General features: G+C 40.3%; 1 protein-coding gene across 3 annotated transcripts; it reads left to right on the forward strand.

The window, feature by feature from the left end:
* ptpn22 (protein tyrosine phosphatase non-receptor type 22) lies at nucleotides 1–23296 on the forward strand. 3 transcript variants are annotated; one of them, XM_074642414.1, is made up of 26 exons: nucleotides 1–840; nucleotides 4268–4376; nucleotides 4752–4828; nucleotides 5988–6083; nucleotides 6221–6259; nucleotides 6473–6544; nucleotides 6768–6827; nucleotides 7108–7250; nucleotides 10952–11018; nucleotides 11132–11209; nucleotides 11386–11472; nucleotides 12441–12978; nucleotides 13083–13151; nucleotides 13834–13920; nucleotides 15493–15564; nucleotides 15677–15813; nucleotides 16943–16970; nucleotides 17340–17435; nucleotides 17557–17625; nucleotides 17707–17813; nucleotides 17986–18013; nucleotides 20485–20547; nucleotides 20836–20939; nucleotides 21026–21056; nucleotides 21145–21228; nucleotides 22537–23296. In XM_074642414.1, the coding sequence occupies exons 1-26, from the start codon at nucleotides 739–741 to the stop codon at nucleotides 22596–22598; spliced, it is 2505 nt and encodes an 834-aa protein (XP_074498515.1). In that variant the 5' UTR covers nucleotides 1–738; the 3' UTR covers nucleotides 22599–23296. The 3 variants fall into 3 exon arrangements, with proteins under 3 accessions (XP_074498515.1, XP_074498516.1, XP_074498514.1); XM_074642413.1 differs by having other exon boundaries at nucleotides 4–840; nucleotides 17337–17435; XM_074642415.1 differs by lacking the exon at nucleotides 20485–20547 and having other exon boundaries at nucleotides 17337–17435.
* Nucleotides 23297–23755: the final 459 nt, after the last annotated feature.

The raw sequence follows: 23755 nt of genomic DNA on the forward strand, positions 1-23755 counted from the left end.
CCGCCTATATGGCCTATGCCTTAAGCCGGCCCTGTACATTTTACAAGAAATGGCAGAGTTTACTTGATAGTGTTTCATCCACTGCGCGGCGCCTCACCAAAACAAATGGCTACTGTGGACATACAGTAGGCATAAATGAAGAGAGTTGAGTGCATTGCTGATAAATGCTGACTCAGAGCAAAAGGATTTTCAGGATTCTCAGACACCCTCTCTCTTCACCACTCCCTCTGCTTCCATCCCTACCCACGTCCCTCCTCCACTCCTCTTGTTGCTCCTGAATGTCGTCCAACAGGCTAGACTGCCTTCACTGCGCTCTGACATTGGGTAGCAACAGTTGTTCGTGATTGTTTATTTGCATAAATGTGTGGCCCACTTATGTTTGTGGGTGTTTCCCACCTATAGTCCCTCTGCGACGCTGTCATGCAATGCAGTGAGACACCCGGGTGACTTTAGGACCCAGTGAGAGACACCCAGGGGGCGCGGCAATATTTTTAATCTGACCACAGAACCTGTTAGCTTACTCTTGCTTCCTCTAAGACAGTTCACACGTTCCCTCACAATAGTTCCTTGATGTGACAGTTGCAATAGAGAAGTGCTCTGTGCAGCAGCAAACAGAAGCGCCACGACCCCTGAACCCAAGCCTCGGCGACCCTAATCCATGACCCCTGGATGAGGACCTTGGTGTCCTGACATGACAGGTGTGAGAGGTGCCCTATCTCAGGCAGTGTACAGCCAGCCATGGAGCAGCAGGCCAGGATACTGAGGAGCCTCCTGCCCCAGCTGGAGAGACAGGAGGCTGTGGACGAGCAGGCACCGAATGGCATTGCCGGGGAGTTTGCGGTGAGTCAACAGTTATGTTCCTCTTGTTGAAGTACTGTTGTGAGTAGTATAGACGAAGCCTCCACATAGTAGACTTATTTATTCCGTGGCTTTCATTATCACATCACCAGAAGCCGTGTTATATTGTTTACTCTGAATGAATTGACAGTAAGTACCGTGAGAGGGAAAGTTCATAGTTTTCCAGGCTTCCAAAATGTCACAAAAGAAGTCATGTTCAGGGAAGTAATACGCTGCGATAGTAACGCCACATTTGTGCTTCCTCTTTGTCGCTGAAGGCTCATGAACAAGGAAGACCCATAGGCAAATGCATTATAACACTCAACAACTAACAAAAGATTATTCAGTTGGTCATATCATTGGTTCATTTATCAGTCTTGTGTACATTCACACAGAAGCACATATGTACACACAAAAAAATAACCTCCTCTTCAGAAGTCTTGACACCCAGGATGACATCATCTGTGGGCTGCTGCCATGGTGATGAGTGACATGCCAGTGCCTGAGGACAGCACCGTGTGCTTCACATGCTGCTCCCACCCCGACCACTCCAGAGGAAGGGGTCTATTGCATCACTTCCTCTAAGAACAAAAAGCACTCTGTGGTGTCGGCAGCGCAGATGGTCTGCGAGGCCTTTAACAGACTGTTTGGAACTGGCCTCCGAACAAAAAGAGCAGTGTCTCAACAAATCCTGTAAAACACAGACGTGCCATGTCTTTAATTTGAGCGTCAGACCTTCTGCACAGTAAATTCCGGATGGAAATCATCTCAGTTTGTGAGCAAACGTGCCAGTTTCTAGTAAAGTGAGTCATAGATTCTGGTCACCCGATGTTGAATCACATCAAAACTGACCATGTGCGATTGGTCACATGTAATCTGCTTGCCATTTGCCCCCTCTTTTTCCTGACTCTGCTGTAAGACTGAACAACTATGAAAGTACTGCAAAAAAGGCAAAGAATTCTGAATTTTAATAACACAAATGCGCCACCACTATTTGTGTCACAGCAGTAAGGTGGTGAGATGTCTGTAAAGCATTGTACACAAGGCAACAATATGAAACTAGCATTACCTCCTTACAGTTGTGTACCTCCGGCAACCAGTCAAGTTGCAGTTTACATCCATGTCTGTCCAAAATGTCATCACTTCATCATTTTATCCTATGAGACATTTGTGTAAAATTGTCATAATTAGCATATGAATTCTTGATTAATGGCCAAAAACGTGTTTTGTGAGGTCACAGTGACCTTTGACCACCAACATCTAATCAATTAATTCTTGAGTCCAAGTTGACATTTGTGCCAAATTTGAAGGAATTCGCTCAAGGCATTCCTAAGGTATCACAAGAATGGGACGGACGTAAGGTCACAGTGACCTTGACCTTTGACCACCAAAATCTAATCAGTTCATCCTGGAGTACAAGTGGCTGTTTGTGCCAAATTTGAAGAAATTCCCTCCAGGAGTTCATGAGATATCGTGTTTACGAGAATGGATGGGACGGACGGACGGACAACCCGAAAACATGATGCTTCTGGCCACGGGCTGTCGCCAGCAGGCATAAAAAAAGATATATACATTTTTCAATACAAAACATTAATTTACTAATTGGCCCAGATATATTTACATTCATATTACTAATAATAATAATTAAAAAAAGCACTCAACAGCGTGGCGCACCCTATTTTTCCCTGATAATGCGACACTGTGAACAACAAATCTGTGTTTAAATCAACAGGAGGAGAGTTAGTAACGTTAGCTGTTAGCAGCCGTTAGCAGCACAGTCCTGATTGGTTAAATAGCGGAGCTATTAACATTAAGGGAGGTGCCATTGAGTTACAATTATGAGGCGTTCATGGTCTGCTCAGCAAAATGACAATTGGGTGAAGGTAAATTACAACTTTATCATGATGTGTTCAAATGTAATCTCGTAAAATTAAGTTTGTGGCGAGAAACTTGAATAAATCAATTTCTTTGTAGGAGATGTTTTCACATCAATATAAAATAGATATTAGAGAGAATTACGACCTGTTTAACTTCATAACCACTTATCAAGATTTTTTAAAATCAAAGCAAATATTGAAATAATCATAATCATTTGAATTGTGTGTTTTTATGCAAATAAACACTATAGATGACAATAACAAAGGACAGTACTGTGTACAGTAACCTCCCTTCCCCCAAAAATAGGGCGATAGATCGCAAATTAATCACAGATTTTTATCTGTTCAAAATGCACCTAAAAGGGAGATTTGTCAAGTATTTAATACTCTTATCAACATGGGAGTGGGCAAATATGCTGCTTTATGCAAATGTATGTTTATATTTATTATTGGAAATCAATTAACAACACAAAACAATGACAGATATTGTCCAGGTACTGCATTTAGCATAAAAAATATGCTCAAATCATAACATGGCAAACTGCAGCCCAACAGGCAACAACAGCTGTCAGTGTGTCAGTGTGTCAGTGTGCTAACTTGACTATGACTTGCCCCAAACTGCATGTGATTATCAAAAAGTGGGCATGTCTGTAAAGGGGAGACTCGTGGGCACCCCCAGAACCCATTTACATTCACATATCTGGAGGTCAGAGGTCAAGGGACCCCTTTGAAAATGGACATGCCAGATTTTCATCGTCAAAATGTAGCGCAAGTTTGGAGCGTTATTTAGCCTCCAACAAGCTAGTATGACATGGTTGGTACCAACAGATTCCTAGGGTCCATAGGGTTTCTAGTTTCATATGATGCCAGTATCTTCACTCTAGCTTTAAAACTGAGCCCGCTACAACCTAAAAATCGCAAGTTGTTATTATCACATTAGCTTTGACAACCCTAGTTATTATGAAACTTGGTTTTGCTAATCAGGAGTTGGGTTAACCTAATTTAGGTGTGTTTACTGGACCCTTGACTATATCCATGCATACAATACCTCAATATAAGCCAAAGCATGTTACAGTACATGTTACAACATTATATTCCATTAAAGAAACAGTTTTCTCCCATTTGCACCTGTCATGTTTTGTCAATGAGCACCACCTCAGCTTTTGACTGTGACTATTATTTCTGCTGAATTCTATTTCATGACGTTGTGAAATAGAACAGACTCCAAACTACATGCAAAGAAAACAAGGTTTTAAGTTCATAATGCTGCAGACATGTTTAGAATGCTAGGCAATCTTAATGCAGCAGAAATCTAATAGTCAACTAGATAGATCATTAAGTTTCATAAAGTCAGCATTTTAACCACCACAGGCACATTTTTAAACTTCATTTAAAAATGTAGAATTGGGCTGGAAAGCGTTTCCCTTCATGTGCTATACCGTGAGAAAAAAGTCCTCTGACATTCACATACGACTTCAAGGAATTATGACTACAATGAACTACATGTAGTTGAATGTACAGTAGTAGGATTCAGTTTCTTTCCTGTTTTTCAGAGGTTGAAAAGCCTGTCAACCAAGTACCGCACTGACAAGACCTACCCCACCAAGACAGCAGAGAAGCAGGAGAACATCAAGAAGAACCGATACAAAGACATTGTTCCCTGTAAGCTTTGCTCAAGGCACATTTGTGCAAATTGCGGTTTGCCATTTATACTTAATATACAAAATCTGTATCACTGCATTTCAGATAAGATATGACGAGGACACTATGACTTTTTAAACCTCCGTATATTTAATCCTCTGACACATTAATGACGAAACTAAATGTAGATGGATCAAAGAATCATAGGCTTACAGTACTATGGGTTGCATGACATTTAGATGCAAATACATAAACACCGATGCAAATTATGTCCGTAAATTAATTAATGTTGATGTGTATGGCGACCTGAAATTAAGAAAATGTTATAAATAATTATGTTATGACTCCTGAGTTGTGCGACATTGATATTCTAACTACATATTCCTCTCCTTTTAGTTGACCACACCAGAGTAAAGCTCACTCTCACCACAGCTAAAAATGACTCGGAATACATCAACGCCAGTTTCATCAAGGTAAATTAAAGGTGCTCTATACCAGTGGTTCCCATTTTCCTTGAAGCCCCTTGAAGCCTCCTTTTGTGTGTGTCAAGTGGGAGAGCAAATAGGTTTTTGACTGCAGTGAAAGGCTAAACGCCAACAAATATGGATTGAAGCAGAATATTTCTTTAGATTTTGCTACTAAGTAGTAAAATATATATCTTGGTGAGTGTGTTATTATGATTTTAGTTATACATGAGCAAAACTAATTTTGACAACCTCAGAGCAGACAAATCCTGGCGCACCCCCTGAGATCTTTGGTGTCCTGTAAGGGGGGCCTGGAGCCCAGGTTGGGAACCACTGCTGTATACGATATAAAGAGCATTAATATAGCAAATAACTAATTGTTTTGTAAAGATATAGAGGAGTAATGTCTACCTAAGTAGAGAATGAAGTTGCTCTTCCTGTGTTGCAATCAGAGCTTCTCTGTGCTTTGTTGACATTGCAGCTGTCTGTGCATGCCTTTCAGTGCATGTTCATGCATGTGAGCGTGCCCCACTGGGTAGCTCACGGCAGCCGCAATGCACTGTGCTCATACAACGGTTACAGCTGATAAAGGGCCTTTCACACAGAACACGATAAAAACAACACTGCGCTCTGAAACACATTAATACCAATGGTGCTGCTCACCAGGGACGTGCGCTGAACCTAGCAGCAAGCGCAGCTCAAACCGCGTTCTGTGTGAAAGGTTCATAGCGCCAATCTGACCAACGGCGCCGTTGCAGAAGCGTAGCACCCACCCTCGAGTTCCCCCACCAGTCAAACTAGTCATGTTGAAAACAGTCAAACCAACACCAAACACCGCCCATTGGCCTGAGCGGATTGGGCCGTTTGGGGTTTTGTCACGTCTTTGCTTTTTCTGGCCGGACTTGGTGTATCTGCACCATTAGTGCTGTTAGCACAGTTAGCTGCGAGCCACCGGCTCAGGCGTCGCCATGTTGAGAGCCGTGCGGAGGCAATAGAAATGCTCCCAATCTGGTATTTAGCACATTTAACAGTGTCCTTGTAGAGGAGAATCATTTATATTCCTGTAAATTGCATTTTCAGCATATGTACATATACTGTAGGTAACTAATTTGTGCAGATGTTACTAACATCCTGTGACTCTTGACTATAAGCTGTGTTTTGTCTCCAGGGAGCGTCAGGTTCAAGGGCCTACATTGCTACTCAGGGTCCTCTGCCTCACACAGTACTGGACTTCTTGAGGATGCTTTGGGAGTACAATGTAAAGGTATGACCCGCCTTTCACATGGACACAACAAGCTGTTTTTTAACACATAATGTTGCTCTCAAAACTATTAGGTAAGATGATCAAAGGAGCTCTGACCTTGCTTACATGAACTGCCCTTTTGAACTCCTTGAATCTAGATCATAGTGATGGCCTGTCGAGAATTTGAGATGGGAAAGGTAACACCATTTTCTACATTTCCAATTGTTTCCTCAACAGACAAACTGTGTTCCATTGCTTGTAAATCATCATTACTTCTGCATGCTGTGTGTCAGTTTACCGTCAGCTTGCTGTGGTTTTATAAACCACTACTCTAGGTCACTGCTTGTGTTGGTTTGATGTGTAGGTGTGAAATGTAAAATGTGCCTCTGTATATTTTTTTTTGTTTGTAGAAAAAGTGTGAGCGCTACTGGCCACAGAAACAAGAGCCGCCATTTGTTTGTGACCCTTTTACAGTTTACTGTGTGAGTATTTTTATTCTTGCACTTCCTCAATAGCGGGTTCCAGTAGTTGAACTGTTCTATAACACATGCTGACAATATAATCTCACACTATCTTCACACAACATCTGTTTCATGCAACACTTGGTTCTGCTAATATTAATACAATACAGAAGAAACTCACATTATTAAACAGCAATAACTAGTACTCACCTTAAAGATGCACTGTTGGCTTTTCTTTTTACAGGATTCTGAGGAAAACAAAGGAGATTATCTGACAAGGACGTTAAGGGTGACTTATCGCAACGTAAGTAGTGTTTATATTGTACCCTGACTGTGAGAATAACTGACCGCTAATTCTCCTGAGACAAGCAAAAGATTATCAGCTGACATTGTTGTTAGCTGCTACAAAGACTAGAGGCAGTCACAAAATGAATGTGGTCATATTTTACATTTTTGAGACTACTAAAATCATTTGTTAATCTTTAGCTTTCACAATGATACAGTAGCAAAAAGCAAGGTAAATGTTTTATTCTCTGGAAAGAGGCTTGTATTGTTATTGTCTACAATGCTTTTATTTTTTCTAGTGTAGCCGAACTTTGAAACAGCTGCACTATTACAACTGGCCAGATCATGGCGTACCGGACTCCATCCCTCCCATTCTGGACATGTTGCATGAGATGCGTTCCTATGAACCCAATGATGACCTCCCCTTTTGCATCCACTGCAGGTCAGGCTTCCCTATGGAACTCTACTTAATTCTCCTTGAGAAAAGCAATCTTTACCATTAGATGTATATATATATTCTACCAACAATGTGTTGGATTTTGCAGTCAAATTAGATGGGAATAACTCTCTCTAGACCCTCAACCCCCCACACCACGGGTCCAGTGCAACCACACTGACTGCACTGTCTATATTTACACCCCTGCTATAAGGTGTTCCACAGGGCTCAATACTTGGGCCTCTATTCTCACATGCTTCCACTGGGCCAAATTATAAAACAACACAATATGACACAAAATGTACGACAGACAATGGTGTTCATTCACAACTCCAACAGGCTACGTTGTTTGACTGCTTAAAGAGTTTTGCAACTTGGATGACTAACGACTATCTGAAATTAAATAAGGACCAAAGAGAGATTATAGTTATTGGGGCTGAATCAAAGAAAGACAGAACTTTACAGGTTCAGATGCAAAAAGCTTGGTATCATTAGTATCATGATGACTTAACTTTAAGAAAGCACTCCGTGTCACTAAGTTTACACTACTTTCAAATTAAGAAATATAGCAAAAGCAATTTCTGATGCAAAGACATTGATTCACACTTTGGCCCTCTCTCACCTTGACACGTCATAGCAGGGTAAACACAGGTGTAATTGATGAAATGAATTATGGTCCCGTTCTATTTAGTGTGTCACAGCCATTCCAGTGAGCCAGCATACACAATACCAGAGGCCTGGCCCATCTAAATGGAACTGGGCCATAATTAATGTTATTAATTACACCTGTGTTTACCCTGCTATGTCAAAATGGCTGCTGTGCTCTTTTAACTGGACTAAAGGACTAACTGAGCAAAGGGCTGCCGGTCTGAAACAAACCCAGGCCAAGTACTCAGCCTACATGCTGAGTACTTGGCCTGTAGCCAAGTACTCACTCTACCGGGTGAGCTGTAGGTCGTCCCAGCTGTTAAAAGACAGCACCTCACAACCATGTTAGCATCTTTCCCTGGCTCCCTGTCTCCTTTACAAAGCCCTGAATGGTTTAGCACCTCCATACTTACTTGACTGTTTCTGCCTCTACACTCCTTTACATAATTCATATTTAATATACTTCTGTAAATAAAAAAAAAAAACATTTCCAGACTTAAGAGAAGTTTATAATGACTATTATCACTATTACTGATGGACAGGGTTTATTTTATTGCAGGCAAGCAGTGATCACACTGAAGGATCACACTTTTGGGGCCTGACTGAGTAGTTACTATGGGAACATATTGTCTGTGGGCAGCATGTATATGTCCTCTACTTTAGGCCTTAGAGGTTAGGCACCCCCTCCCTTTTCTTTGAGACAGGAAGTGTGCGTAGGCGGGTAGCCAACGAGCCACTAGGTTTTTCTAAGTGTATGTGGGGGCATCATTTCCCCTCAGCGTTTCCAGCACTTACACTTTGGCTGATTTAAAACCCACATCTACTTTTTACCGAAACTTACAAATTAAGGAAATATTCCGTTTCTGTGAATCAGTGCAAACAGAGCTATTAGATATTTTTGTGGTGTGCACAAATTTACATGAAGTTGCTATAGGGGGGATATTGGATGGTTCGCTGGAAGATAGGTGTAGCTTAGTCACGGAATCGGCTACTTGAAAGGAAGAAAGGAAGAAGGATTTGTTCAATGTGCCATCTCAACGATATAGAAAATGAGTTTCATCTTCTTTGCTGGTGTCCTTTGATTGGAAACTATAACTATGCAATATTTTTTTAGCAGGATTAAAATCAGAAATTGATTTTGCAAATACGGATGATACACATAGATTGAGCTGGCTGTTCCAGAAATGTGTTATTTTTTGTTTTGATGACTAATTAACTAACTTTCCTGTGTACTATGGATATAAATACTGTAGAAAAATGCATTATGAAAGCATGCCACTGTATGAAAGCATGCCACACCATGACGTGCCCACACCTCTTCGAGGATGATGTGTCAGAGATGGAATGTTGAGTCAGTGGCAGATCCAACCTACACAGCAGGAAATCAGCCCACCTCTGAGTTGTATTACTTATTAGACAGCTGTCAAAGACCTTTCACTACAAAATGGGATTTTATTCCTCAACACTCACAGGAAAAATGACATATCACAAACCTCTCATATTGTACAATCCAACCCTACCACTAACTGCCGCCTCATTGAGTTGAATCAACTTCTGTCTGACACAGTGGCACAGGTTTGTTGATGACATTGATTACTGTATAGAGCACAATCTTGTGCGATTTTGTGAATGAGCAAATTCTAGATTTTTCTACAAATTACTTCTTATACCCATACAGTATAATATCAGGTTTTGAGTCAAATCTTTGATTTATCAAAGAAGTCCACTGAGATGAGCCTTTTTAAAGGGGACATATCATGCTCATTATAAGCTTCATACTGGGTTTTTGTTAGAACATGTTTACATGCTTTAATCTTCAAAAAACACATTATTTTTCTAATACTGTTTGCCTCAATATACCTGTATTCACCCTCTGTCTGAAATGCTCCGTTTTAATGCCAGTCTCTTTAAGCCCCTCCTCCCAAAAAAGCCCAGAGGATTGGCTTGCGAGAAAAATATGGTGCACCTTTGCAAAGGTAGTTCTCAAGCCGTGGGTGGATATCATAGACTGTATAGATCGACGAGAAGTCACCACTTCCTCCCACTGTACAAAAGTGAAGCCAAAATATCCTGGATACAGGAGAAGCCATCTTGAGATTTTGACGTCATTTGGAGCCAGAGTCTGCGAAAATAATGATCAGGGTGTGCTGGTGCCGCGTTATCGAGGCCCCGCCCACACAACCGCCCGAGCCAATCAGGAGGTGAGCACGGCCACTGCTTGTTAGCGTGAGCCACCTAGCTGCTACATTATGACCATGGTAGTCGTTTGGCTAGAAAGACACAAAAACTTACTATAATATCTCTATGACTACATTTACGATCAAATTGACAAATATTCTTTGACACAGACTCGTGACAGATATGGAAAGTTAAAGTTACATCTCTCTCGTACAATTCCAAATTCAACTACTTCACTCAGAGCAGCTGTCAATCACAGCTGTCAATCATGTCTAGCCCCCTTTTTATAGCATCAAATAACTAATTAAAACCAAACCTTTAAGAAAAGTTAACACATTTACATACATCAGTGTGATGAGAACTACTTAAAATGACAGAAACCATCTTCTGGAAAAATTGATTTGACGTGTTCTTTGACTCTTTAGTTTGGCCCATGTTCCATCCGGGGCGATCAAGATGTTTTGGCTTCACTTTTGGAGGGCTGTCATGTCGTCCATCTTTATATACAGTCTATGGTAGAGATACTCAGATGGGGGCGGTGTATTCTAATGAGCCTGCATTGACATAGGAATGGGAGCCAAATCTGATTGGCTTGTTGAATCATGTGTTTCTGATCTAGGCAGCCCACAAAAAAATGACTGGGTTGTCTTATTTCACAGTTTGTGGGTTGGTGGGTCTCCAGATAACCCAAACGCACTGAAAAAGTAATGATATGTCCCCTTTAAGATGGTTGAATTAGGAGTTAGAAATGACAATCAGCGTTTGCTTAAGCCTGCTTAGTACTGAAGGGGAGCGGTTTGGACAGTGCAGTACAATGAGTACCAGAAATACTAACGACTAATAATTGTTTAAAATGTGACTTTTTGCTGCTGTGATTGTAGTGCTGGCTGCGGTAGAACAGGAGTCCTGTGTGTCATTGATTATACCTGGAACCTCCTGAAGAAACAGGTGAGATTTTCCTGCAATTACACGAAACCTTCTGCACATTATCCATGTAAAGCCAGATTATTCTAACAGGAAAGATTCAAGCTGTATTGTGCTGTTTGTGTGCTTGTTTTTAGATGATCACTCTGGATTTCAATATCTATGACTTAGTTCAAAACATGAGAACCCAGAGGCACTCCATCGTTCAAACCAAGGTAGTTGCTGTTTTTTTTTTAACAAAGCATCACAAATCTTCCAACAAGCAGAACCACATTTCAGGAAACTCTTCATGCTTCCTTCTATCAAAGATCTTTTGATGATTCGTGTTTTCGTGCGTCATGCTCCAGGGCTGTGTCACCTAACAGAGCAGGTTTTTGTTGTGTAACCTCAGGAACAATATGAGCTGGTGTACAGAACCATCAAGTTGCTGTTTGAGAGATATCTGCAGTCCGTGGATGCACAGAGCCGCAGAAATGAGGTGAGCGACCGGGAAACCTCCCTTGTGAATGAGCCAGAGTACATAAGAATACAGTGGAAATCTATAATACATGCTTCACGATGCCTACTGACAAGCACAACCATCACAATCAGCAACAACAGCTGTGGTAGGCTTGTGGTTTCAGTAACAATCATATAGAATGCAGTCACGTCTGAGTGGAAAATCATCAAATTTGCAGACAAATGAACTATGAAGGGTGTGTCAAAAAGGCTACTGCTTTACTTGAAGCGAAACAGAGGAAGTTAGTGATATGTTCAACTGTAAGCTCCTCGGTATTTACAAGGGCTGCCAATCGATTAAAATATTTAATCGCGATTAATCACATGATTGTCCATAGTTAAATGTGATTGATCGAAAATGAATCACACATTTTTTTTATGTGTCGAAAATGTACCTTAAAGGGAGATTTGTCAAGTATTTAATACTCTTATCAACATGGGAGTGGAAAAATATGCTGCTTTATGTAAATGTACAGTATGTATATGTTTATCATTGGAAATCAATTAACAACACAAAACAATGACAGATATTGTCCAGAAACCCTCACAGGTACTGCATTCAGCATAAAACATATGCTCAAATCATAACATGGCAAACTGCAGCCCAACAGGCAACAACAGCTGTCCATATTCATTAACATATCTTAAGGTCAGAGGTCAGGGGACTCCTTTGATTGTAAGTTTGGGGAATTATTTAGCCACCTTCCCGACAAGCTAGTATGACATGGTTGCATTAAATGTTGTGTTAAAGAAATTAGTGGCATTAAAACGAATTTGCGTTATCGCGCTAACTTTGACAGCCCTAATCATTTATTTAGATACTGTATAATATCGCACACACCATGATAATAAACGCACATATTTGCCGAGCATGAATGCATTTGCATGCACATTTTCTTCATTTATCAAAAGCTGTTGTGGCTCACACTCCCCTGTTGAACTGGCCAGGTGACGACAGTCCCGTCCGCCATCACGCCTGACACTGAAAGCGAGCTCTCTGACCTGAGGGAGGAGTCGGATTTGCAGCCACAATTCCAGCACCTGCTCGATGAGGAGAGGGATGTTCTGCTTCAGTTCCACACTCCCTTGCCTTCAGAAAATCCCATTACCTCGAGAGCCAAGGACGTGCAGAGGGACCAGGAGCAATGGTTCCTACTCCAGACCCTTCCTGACTCCAGCCAGGCCTCACAGGAGGGACCCAGGACCTCCCTCACACTGGTGCACACCAACCAGAGAGCCCCTCCAGTAGAGGGAAGGATACAGGAGAGCGACGACGTGCCGTCACTGAACCCTCCGCCTTCACCGGCTGTGGCAGCAGCCATTTGTCTGATGGTGGAAGACCCCTACTTTGACACCCCAATGAGCTCCCCATCATCAGAGGAGGCACCGATGGACTCTACCATAGACGGAAAACAATGGCCAGCTAGTCCCATCTTCAGCATGCCCTCATTGTGTCTGAATGACCACACTCTGGAGCTCAACTCAGGTAGCTGGTCATATTTGTGCACATGCTAGTCCAGAGTACAGAAACTACAGGGTCGTAGAATTTCATTTTGTAGATATTTGCATTAACTGATGTGCATTTTGTAGGAACTGAGGAGGTACCTCCTCCCCTACCTCAACGAACCCCTGAATCCTATGTGATGGCGGTGGATGCAGGTTGGTGTTCTCAGTGTAGATAGAAAGTCTGGAACATAAAACATTAGTTTCTATGAGCATATTCCTCACTTTCTTACGTTTGTTGTATTAATTCCTATTTCACAGTTTCTGATCGTCCAATTGTGCTGTATACATTGAACTAAGCACATATGGCTTTCCTATTATATTAAAGGGATAGTTCAGGTGTTTTGAAGTGGAAGTATTACCTACAGTAGATGACGGTCGGCACGCCCCCAGTTTAAAGAAGCAGATAGGAGTTACATTGAGCAAGCAAAGCAATGTACTGCAAAACGTATTTTAACCACCTAAAAGAAAGGCTTACCTGAAAAAAACGATATCAGCTACCCATATTTAGAATATTTTTACGACTTTATCTTGCCATCAGACAGCCCTTTCTGACAGGAAACTCAACTGAAAGGGAAATCACAATCATTATCTATGCTCTCTTTTTAAAGCCACCAGAATCAGTTGACAAAAACAGTATAGATAAGTTTCACTTTCAGTTCAGGTCCCCGTCGGAAAATATTCTAAATACCATCATCTACTGTAGGTTATAAACTGACCTCATACAATCCCACTTCAAAACATCCAAATGATCCCTTTAATCTTGCTATGTGCTAATGTGTCCTGGACTTTAGAGGATAGACATGTTATATAACATGGTGTGATTTTTGTCTTTCAGAGCACCCAGATCCCTGTGAAAGATTAATGGTTATCATTCCACCCAATGCTGCTGCTGAGGCAGTCAGGGAGTTGGGAGGTGAGAAAAGTAAGTGAAAAATATCTGAATCTCTTAAATATCTTTTATAGCACACTCAATTATGCTTTTCTTTCAGTGCCACATCTCTGAAGATGGTTGATACCATTATCTTTTCAATGTACATTTTAATGTCTGCAAGTGTAACTTTGGTATTTTTCAACCTGGACCCTATTTTCCATGCTTGTGTGTCTAAGGGACTAATGGGGGAAATTATTTATTAAATTGGTCCAGTATTGAGGGAGTGCACTGAGACCGGCAGCCGCGAAATGAGCTGCAAATTTGGCAATATTTCTGATTTAACCCCAATGCTATAAGGGAACCATACTGTTGATGAGGCGGTCACCGTGCGGAGGACAGAGCGGTCGCAGCCATTGTGCGCAACACGGCGGCGCCTGGTGAAAATCTGACCAAACTCTGACCGGCTGGCACTCACGTTTCCACCATGGATGTATTCCATTTTTCCACCGTTGTCTTCCCACAACTCGTCACCTCACCAGATTTCAGAGCGAGACTTCTCTTTGAGTCCTTGACTCTTTCCATAATGTCAGAAACTTATAATAACAATCAGAGCCTGTCATGGCAAAAACAAGCACTTTTAGTCAGAGGTGGAAAGAATACTAGAATATTGTACTCAAGTAAAAGTACTTGTGTAAAAAATTTACTTAGGTAAAAGTAAAAAGTAGGTCAATTAAAATGTATTTGGAGTAAATGTTACTGCGTAACATTTTAAAAGGGGGAGGAGGGGGAATGATGATATATGATAGCTTACTAATGTTAAATTAACATCTTTAGGCTACGAAATAGATTGTATTAAATGTCATCTTAAGCTACACTAGTCAGACAACATCAGCAACAAGACCCCTTATGTCCAACCAAGAGATAGCACTATGCAGTCTGTGCGTACTACTGAATTGACCTGCGACAAAACTCAGACAATTAAACAAAAATGATCAACAATAACTAAAACTAACTATGGATACCACGGCGCCTGAAACAGAGTAAATGTAATTTGTTAATTCCACCACTGCTTTTAGTGTAAATGACGGTGCCAGCTTGCCCCAATAGCACACGCAACTATGTTATGAATTGGTTGTTGACGCTCCCGTGGAGAGTTCAGTCAGTGTGTTGTTGGTACCCACCTGTCTGAACGGCACTGTGAAGTCCTCCACAATATGCGGCTGGTTCAACTTCTCTACTCTTTCATTATTAAAGCAGAATATATGCTAACCAGTCGACTCGGCCTCTTTGTCCCACTGTGCTCCTCATATGACTTTGTTACTATAAAGAGAGTAAATGTAATTCGTTAATTCCACCACTGCTTTTAGTGTAAATGACGGTGCCAGCTTGCCCCAATAGGATCACACTGTAGGCCGTGAGCAGCTGCTGGCTTCAGCGTTCTCCCTCAAAACTGGACCAGTTTCACAAATTGTTGTCTCTATTAGTCACTTGGACTAAATGGGGAAAGGGATCCAGGTTGAAAAAGACTGAAGTTACCCTTTAAAGTAGGAGTGACTCTTTGATGTTGAAATGTTGAGTATAATATCTATAACAAACTATGATACTTTTTTCAATTTTTCCCAGGCAGCCCTCCCTCACCCGTCCCCCCACTTCCAGAGAGAACACCAGAATCCTTTGAGTTGGCCCTTGATCAAGGTGACTTAACAATATCATAAACAACAATCCTTTAAACAAAAAACAATAATCTGTATAAAAGTTTGACATAAAAATTGAATAACAAAATAGATTATTCTTGTTTGTCTTTCAGCTCCTGTGGAGCAGAAGTCAGAGGTCACACCAGCAGTGAACCTGAACAGAATAGGAATGTCCTCAGAGTGGTCTGGTGACTCAAAGCCAGCTGTCACCGGGTCTCAGAGTGAGACCAAACCGTGGCTGAGGAGTAAGGTAAGGCTGATGTGTGACTTCCTGTCAGTTAGTGCCATGAGAGTTTGAAAGATAAACTGAATGATGAATTATGCATATTCACATTTTTTTTGCAGCATCTGTTTGACAAACAATGAATGTGGATGATACATGTGTCACCTGAACCAGTGGTGGCTCAAATAAAAGGCGATTTAATCCTCTTTCACTACATCATAACTGATGGGTTTCTGAAGATAAACATACTTTAAGATGAGACCACCCAGGCAAAAACATAAGTTTTTCATGAACTGGTCAATTTTCAGATTTGGGGCAACTTTTGGTTCCATAACATGTCTTCTTTCAGACTAGTGGAAAGAAAACATCCAAAATATACATTTAGGTGTTTATTTTACTACACTTTGTCTATTTACGTCTGTAGATTTCTCCTAAATTCACCCAAAGTTAGCATTAGATAACGCCTCACACATTAACATTTTTAAAAAAGTGTAATATGAAAAATAATTGTCTTAATGTAAGTAATGAACTGGGGGAGTTTCACGGTGATATCTATCAGTTAACATTTTGTACCCTGTAGTGTTTTCAAAATGTATGGAATTTTACAATCCATATCTTTATAGGCCGTTTTCTCTAAATGAGTTTTGAGAAAGAAATCTCCACTTCAATAACACTCCACCACATTTTCCAGTTTCATTCTTTTCTATATTCTAAAGATTTTTACATAGGGGTTTGTTCATATATCATTCATAGCCTGATTTATAGAATATTTTATTCCTAAAAACATGCCGAAAATTTATATTTTTTATGGCTTTTAACAGTATTTTCTGATTTATGGAGTGATAAAAAGAGATATCCAAAATCCCCTCTGTGAAACTCTAATTTGTCAACAAAATGAAACCAGAATTTTGAACCTGGCTTTATCCGATGTCCAGATTAATGTTTTTGGAAATGTATTTAAATTGATGCAAATTATATAAAATGCATCATTTGCATATTTAAACATACATTTTCACAATTGTCTTAATGTCAGTAATCAATTGGGGAAGTTTCATGGTGATATCTATTAGTCACCTTATTCACCTGGGGTGTCTCCCTGTAATAAACAGTTCAACATATCAGTTATGTAACAGCAACATCTTTCTCTTTGTTGCAGAGTCTGAAAGCAAAAATGACCTTCACAGGTAAGATATTTATAACACACTGTTCTGGGATAATATATATATATGCATTGGCTAATAATGTAGCCAACCAACAATGTGATAAATGATGTGATTGCTACATGTAGCTCTGTCAAAGTAACACCACTAATTTCTTTGAAATTAACTATGGACAATCGTGCGATTAATCGCGATTAAATATTTCAATTGATTGACAGCCCTAGTAATTACATGATGATGTATTAAAATTTGCTGATGTAACACTTATGTCATTACCATATTATGTGCCTGTTTTAACCCAATTAGAGAGACTCAGGCAGTCTGCCAGTAGTTATGAAATTATTAAATGTGTGCGATAATTTCAATAGTATTTTCTTGTACTATCTCCAGTAGCAGTAACACACCCTGATCTTGCATCAAGTCGAACTTCAAACCTCCCCTCTAACTGTCCACCTCTGGACCCACCGACTCCTCCGCTGCTTCTTCAGAGTAAGCTCACTAGACTCAATGAAAAATCCACAAACATTTCTGTCTATGCCACTTCAAGGGAAGTTGTGCAAATGTGTAAAATCATAACCAGTATAGAAGTTGATTATCTTTGGTTGTGCAGCTGAGGAGAGCCTGACTCCTCCACTTCCTGACAGAACCCCAGAGTCCTTCATCCTCACCACAGAGGAGGGTGAGTATATCATCACCCCTCTTTTAACAGAGACACATGCTGCAGTACTTGTTGTCTAAGTGAAGTGCTCTTTTCCGACAGTTCACGAGAGAACAGCGTGGCCCTTACCAAGGGTGGGTTTTTCATCTGAGTGGGACGGCACCGCTCAGCCCAAGAGATTCCTCGACGTTGTTATGAGCAGGAGCAAGGTAATGATCTTATCAAAGAAGTCAAAAACTAGTGTCTAAAACTAAGTCAAAGAGTAACACTCACTGACTCATTTTCCTACACTAATCTCAGTGCTTTTCCATTCAGTGATTAACATGCTACATTTCCATTTGATGGGACATTAACATTTTTGCTTTTCAATGTTTCCCCCAGAGCGTTCGAGCTAAAAGTTCCAGACAAGGTAAGCTATTTTATCTCATGAATAAAGACTCCTTCCTCTTCTGCTTTCAGTCTACCTGACCTGGCAGGATAAGGCTAGCAATATTCTATATTTGTTACACTGTATATAGCAGGCTATATCCCATGAGAAGACCAAAACCAACAATTGCTAGTCCATCTCTTAAAGGAACAGTGTGCAACATTTCGGGGGATCTCTCAGCAGAAATAGAATATAATATTCATGTTTTCATTAGTGTACGATCACCTGAAACTAAGAATCGTTGTGTTTTCGTTAGATTAGAATGAGCCCTTCAAATTCATATTCATATAGCTTCAAGATGTCCACGATTTTGCTCCGCCATGTTTCTACAGTAGGACAGAATGGACAAACCAAACACTGGCTCTAGAGAGAGCCTTTCGCATTTTTACGTTACCTGAAGGCCACCGTAGTTCTCCGACACGCTTGTGAAACTGCGGTAACGTGAGTCGCGTGTTAAACCGTGGTATCGCCAGCCTCCGTCTGACCTCCGTCTGACCTCCGTCTGACCTCCGTCTGACCTCCGTCTGACCTTCGTGGCTCCTAAAGCAGGATTATTATGGTGAGGATGGCCTCTAAACGAGGCAAACGGCGTTACCATGGTGTTGTACTCGGCGGCTCACATTACCGCAGTCTTGGAAAGGGAGGAGTGAGCAGAGGAGTACTCAGATCTGCAACCACACCACTAGATGCCACCAAATCCTACACACTGTCCCTTTAATGCTTTCTATCTTCCCCAGCCTGTCTGTGGCACTTAGCTCAAGCCTATTCGTTCTTACTGAAGATTTAAGTCGTGAATATAGGCTTTCATTTAAAAAAATTTTTTTTTTAAAAAAGGGCTAAATTCCCAAAACAGCTGGACATTGTAGTTTTTATCAAATGTTTCTCAAACATGAGTAAATAGTATATTTGTTGGGGACTATTTTCAGTCACAGGTGTGGTGTGCAAGTGAGAGTTAAATGGGGAAAACACCTAAATTCAGAATTCCAATTTGTTATTTCCATGGCCTAGTAAAATTCAATCAACATTTGTGAACATGAGCTGCTCTCTCTCAAAGCCAGAAACCAGAGAATTAAGTCTCAAACTTGTGATGTCAGAGGGCACTGGTTATCAACCTGGGGGTCAAAACCTTTTTTTTAGTTTTTTTTTAATAAACAGTTGGCCTATATCTTTAATAATATAATGCATTCATTTTTGTGAAGAAAACTAAATGAAATTGTTATTTTTCAAAGTTTGGATTATTATTAGATGAGATATAAACAGGACAAGGGCAAGGTAAAGACCTGAACACGAGCTATATCCACAGAGCCTTCCCTCTCTGCTAAACAGCCTCGACCTGCATTAGAAAAGTACAGTTATATTAGAACAACAAACCATAACAGGGAAAACTCATCTCTGATGCAAAATTCACAGGAAAAAATATGCAAATAATTCTCAAAATTCATCCAAATTGCTCGTTTTACACAAACATCCTGCCTATTGTGTTCACTATTTGGTTTAATTGTACAGTTGTTCTGTACTGTTATTGTTATGCATTGAATATAAAATGAAATATCAATGAAATATGTCACTTAGTCAGAGGTCGTCAGTGATGGAAAAGGGGTCCCTTAAGGAAAAAGGTTGGGAACTACCGTCATAGGGTATAAAGTCTGGGGCTGCTCCATAGACAATGAATGGGACACTGATTTTGTGTTGTTTTCTTTTTTTATACCCAAATGAGCTTTATTCTATCTTAGTGTTCTCAGTTGTGAAGCAGAGAATGTTCCCATCTACTCAGAACATTCCTCTGGGTGCTCTCAGTGTCATCTACAACATCTCTCTCCCAATTCATCGTCTATGGAGCAGCTCCACACTTTATACCCTATGACATCACAAGTTTGACTTTTAGCGCTCTAGTTTTTGGATTTGGGAGAGAGTTGTTCATGTTTACTGATATTTTTTGGACTGTCTTAGACCATAGGAATAATGTGTATGAATTTCTAAAATGGGCGTAGTTCCCCTTTAACAGCAGCAGGATGGTGTATGGGTTTGTCTCGATATAAACAGTGCTCATGTCAGTCCAATGTTGCAGCTCAATTATGTGTTTTTAATAGCTTTTAGACCTACAGTATATCGCAGGGGGGAATTAGTTCTATGAGGCTTTGGCTGCACAGATAATAATTCATTGTTTAATGTAGCAGTTTGGGTCAGAGGCTACACATTTTTTGTTGACTGTAATCAACAAGTTTATCAAATTTTTTCGAGATGGCATTGTGTGTTGTTTGTTGAGTACATACAACAGCCTGCAGGTTCGAGTTTTAGAAGTACCTATATTCACCACTTGGAGGTATCCTTTACCAAAACAAGAGATGAGACCTTGACTGGTAAAATGCCAGCTTCGTTGCTGTCTTGTTCATGATTAATGTAAAACACGGGGCTTCTATGAAGGGTAGTTTATCATTGTGTTTCTACTGCAGAGCCCCTCACTGCAGCTCGGCAGCTCACTCCACCTCCTGTGGTCGTGGCTGGAGCAGGAAGTGGTGAGTTGCTTCCGACATTAGAGGGGCTGCACACGACACAGTAGCCTCTTTCACACACATTGGTATTATTAGACACATATTGACTAAGTTATTAAATAAATGTGCAAGATACTGTCATAAAAATGTTTAACCACATACATCTAAGGCTGTGGAGATTCCGAATAAGACTCGATAATAATTATTCTTTCTCACAAAGCCTAATGTATCTAGCACATGGGGGGTCCGCCATCAGGGCATTTTCAAAAGCAGCAAATCGCTTCACTTCCTATCTGTTTCTGTGTTCATCAGCACAAGTCGGGCAGCATGATGTGAACCGCAGGCCGTCCCTGAACACGGAGACATCAGGAAACAAATCAGACAAAAGCAGCGAGAAGGGCATGTCTCGAACAAAGGTAACACACGAGCTACACACTACTAGTTAAAAGGAACATTTGAAAGTGTACCTAACTAAATCTATGCTTTTGTTTCCTTTGTCCAGAGTCTGAAGTTTTTTAGACACAAACTAAAACGTAAGTGCTAATTTACATTTTAGCTAAATAAATGCACTGATGTTTATTTGAAAAGTAGGACTAACATGTTTAAAAACTATATTCTCAGCTAAAACTGCCCCTCCGCCGCCTCCCACTCAACCTGGAACACCACCTCCATCAAACGGTGCCTCATCTTCAGTCTTCAAATTTGGTAGGCCTGCGTCTACTTCACTATGACATTAAACAGGACCTATTATGCTAATTTTCAGTTGCATACTTGTATCTTGGGTTTCTACCAGAACATGTTTGCATGCTTTAATGTTCAAAAACTAGGGCTGTTAGAGTTAATACGATAATAACGCAAATTAATTTTAATGCCACTAATTTCTTTAAAGCATTAACGCAACATGTGATTTTTAGGTTGTAGTGGGCTCAGTGTTAAAGCTAGATGAAGATCCTGGTATCATATGTAACTAGAAAATCTAAAGGAATCCATTGGTACCAACCATGTCATACTAGCTTGTCACGAAGGAGGTTAAATAACGCTCCAAACTTGCGCTAAACTTTGGCGTGGAAAAACTATCATGGCCATTTTCAAATATATGTGAATGTAAATGGGTTCTATGGGTACCCACGAGTCTCCCCTTTACAGACATGCCTACTTTATGATAATCACATGCAGTTTGGGGCAAGTCATAGCCAAGTCAGCACACTGACACACTGACAGCTGTTGTTGCCTGTTGGGCTGCAGTTAGACATGTTATGATTGGAGCATATTTTTATGCTAAATGCAGTACCTGTGAGGGTTTCTGGATCAATATCTGTCATTGTTTTGTGTTGTTCATTGATTTCTAAAAGTAAATTTATATGTAGATTTGCATAAAGCAGCAGATTTGTCCACTCCCATGTTGATAAGAGTATTAAATACTTGACAAATCTCCCTTTAAGGTACATTAATTTGTAATTTAAAAGTTTAAAAAAGCTTAACTATGGACAATCATGCAATTAAATATTTTATTCGATTGACAGCCCTATTTTACATGTTCAAAAAATACTTTACTTTTCTCATGCCGGCTGTGCTGCAGCACCTCTTTTGAGCTCCTCCCAAAAAGCCCAGTCTGCTCCGATTGGTCAGCTGGCCCACTTTGTTGTGATTGGTCAACCAAACCTAATTCTTCGGACTTTGCTCCAACTCCGCTCTAGCTAGCTTTGTTCGAGGGCGCGCCAAACTAACCGCTAGGCAGGTTTTATGCAAATGTGTTACATGGTGACATCACCATGTTACAGAAGAAAAGGCGGGACTTTAAACAAGGCATTTCAGTAGGAGTGTTTCTGTGGGGGAGAGTAACTCCCTTTGGACTGGACTTTGGGTTTTGTAACTTTGCAGACCTTTTACATGCACAAAAACTATATAACACATTAAAGGAAAGGGGAAAAGCACAAAAGCATAATAGGTCCTCTTTAACATATTATACAATGTTACATACTATTTTTATGACACCATCTTCATCTTCCACAGGATTTGGGAACCGTTTTGGAAAGCCAAAAGGCCCCAGGAGTTATCCAGAGACCTGGGTTTGATATTTAGAGTCTCCAAATATCAAAAATGGACCTGTTCTTCTAATGATGATCAACATAATACATTGCATCGCTAAAGGACTCACATACAGTGGGCCTGAAAAGCACTGCGAGACAGCACAGCACAGTAGCACCCTCAGCAGCAGAGAACAGGAAGTGCCTTTTTTACCAGCTCTGATGCACTGTACAGTATATGCACAGTACATCAACTAAGGTTGATTTTTAATTATGGCCTCATTGAACAACATGGACTGCCACTTGGACCAATGACTTGAATCTTGAGCCTCTAGAATAATTTGCTTGAAGTTTGACGCTTCTCGTTTTAACGCTCAAAGCAACGCTGTCAAACTCAAATAGATTTAGTTATGTATGTGTGTGAGTTTGTGCTTTTTTGGCATAAAATAAGAAAACGGGTATAACGTTGCATGTAGTTCATCAGCATATCACTTTTTCTATTAAAAAGACAACAAACTAAACATCATTCAATGTACCATGCGTGTCATTTAGTCTCTGCCATAATTTACACATCGCTGTGTGGTTTTTAAATGAGTTTAAAAGCATTGTCAACATCTTAAAATGTATATCTGAAGGTACAGCAAATGCGATGTATACTGAATATGTATATGATGCAACTGTACAGTTAAACCGTGTTACATACACCGGTTACACACAAAATTATTTATTAAAAAATATAGAAAGTCTATGCATTCTCATTGTGTTTTTTTCAACCTACTTAACAAGACTGAAACATATTGATGAAGGATCTCTACTGTCTGTAACTTATCACCCAGGAAACTGATTCAAAACGCCTCAGTACAAACATGAACAACAGCAATCATTGGTGCTAGAACACAGATCATCACAACAAACATGACAAAACGGTCGTCTTATTTGTGCTAGTAAGTCAAGACCCTATGACAGCCATATTTCTGACCAACTAAAATAACCTGCTTCCTGATTAGGATCTAGTATGTTTGACACTATGTTGTAGTAATTGTTTCTTCCATATGAAATGCAGATGTAGAAATCAAAAAGCATCATGTGAGCAATATTTGTCATAAAAAGAAAAACAAAACAACCGCGCCAATGCCCATTTTACCAATTTCTACTCAAACCTCACAGTTTAAAGGGGACATTTCATGCTCATTTCCAGGTTCATA

This window comes from Sebastes fasciatus, chromosome 8 (assembly GCF_043250625.1).
Source record: "Sebastes fasciatus isolate fSebFas1 chromosome 8, fSebFas1.pri, whole genome shotgun sequence".
Lineage (NCBI taxonomy): Eukaryota > Metazoa > Chordata > Actinopteri > Perciformes > Sebastidae > Sebastes > Sebastes fasciatus.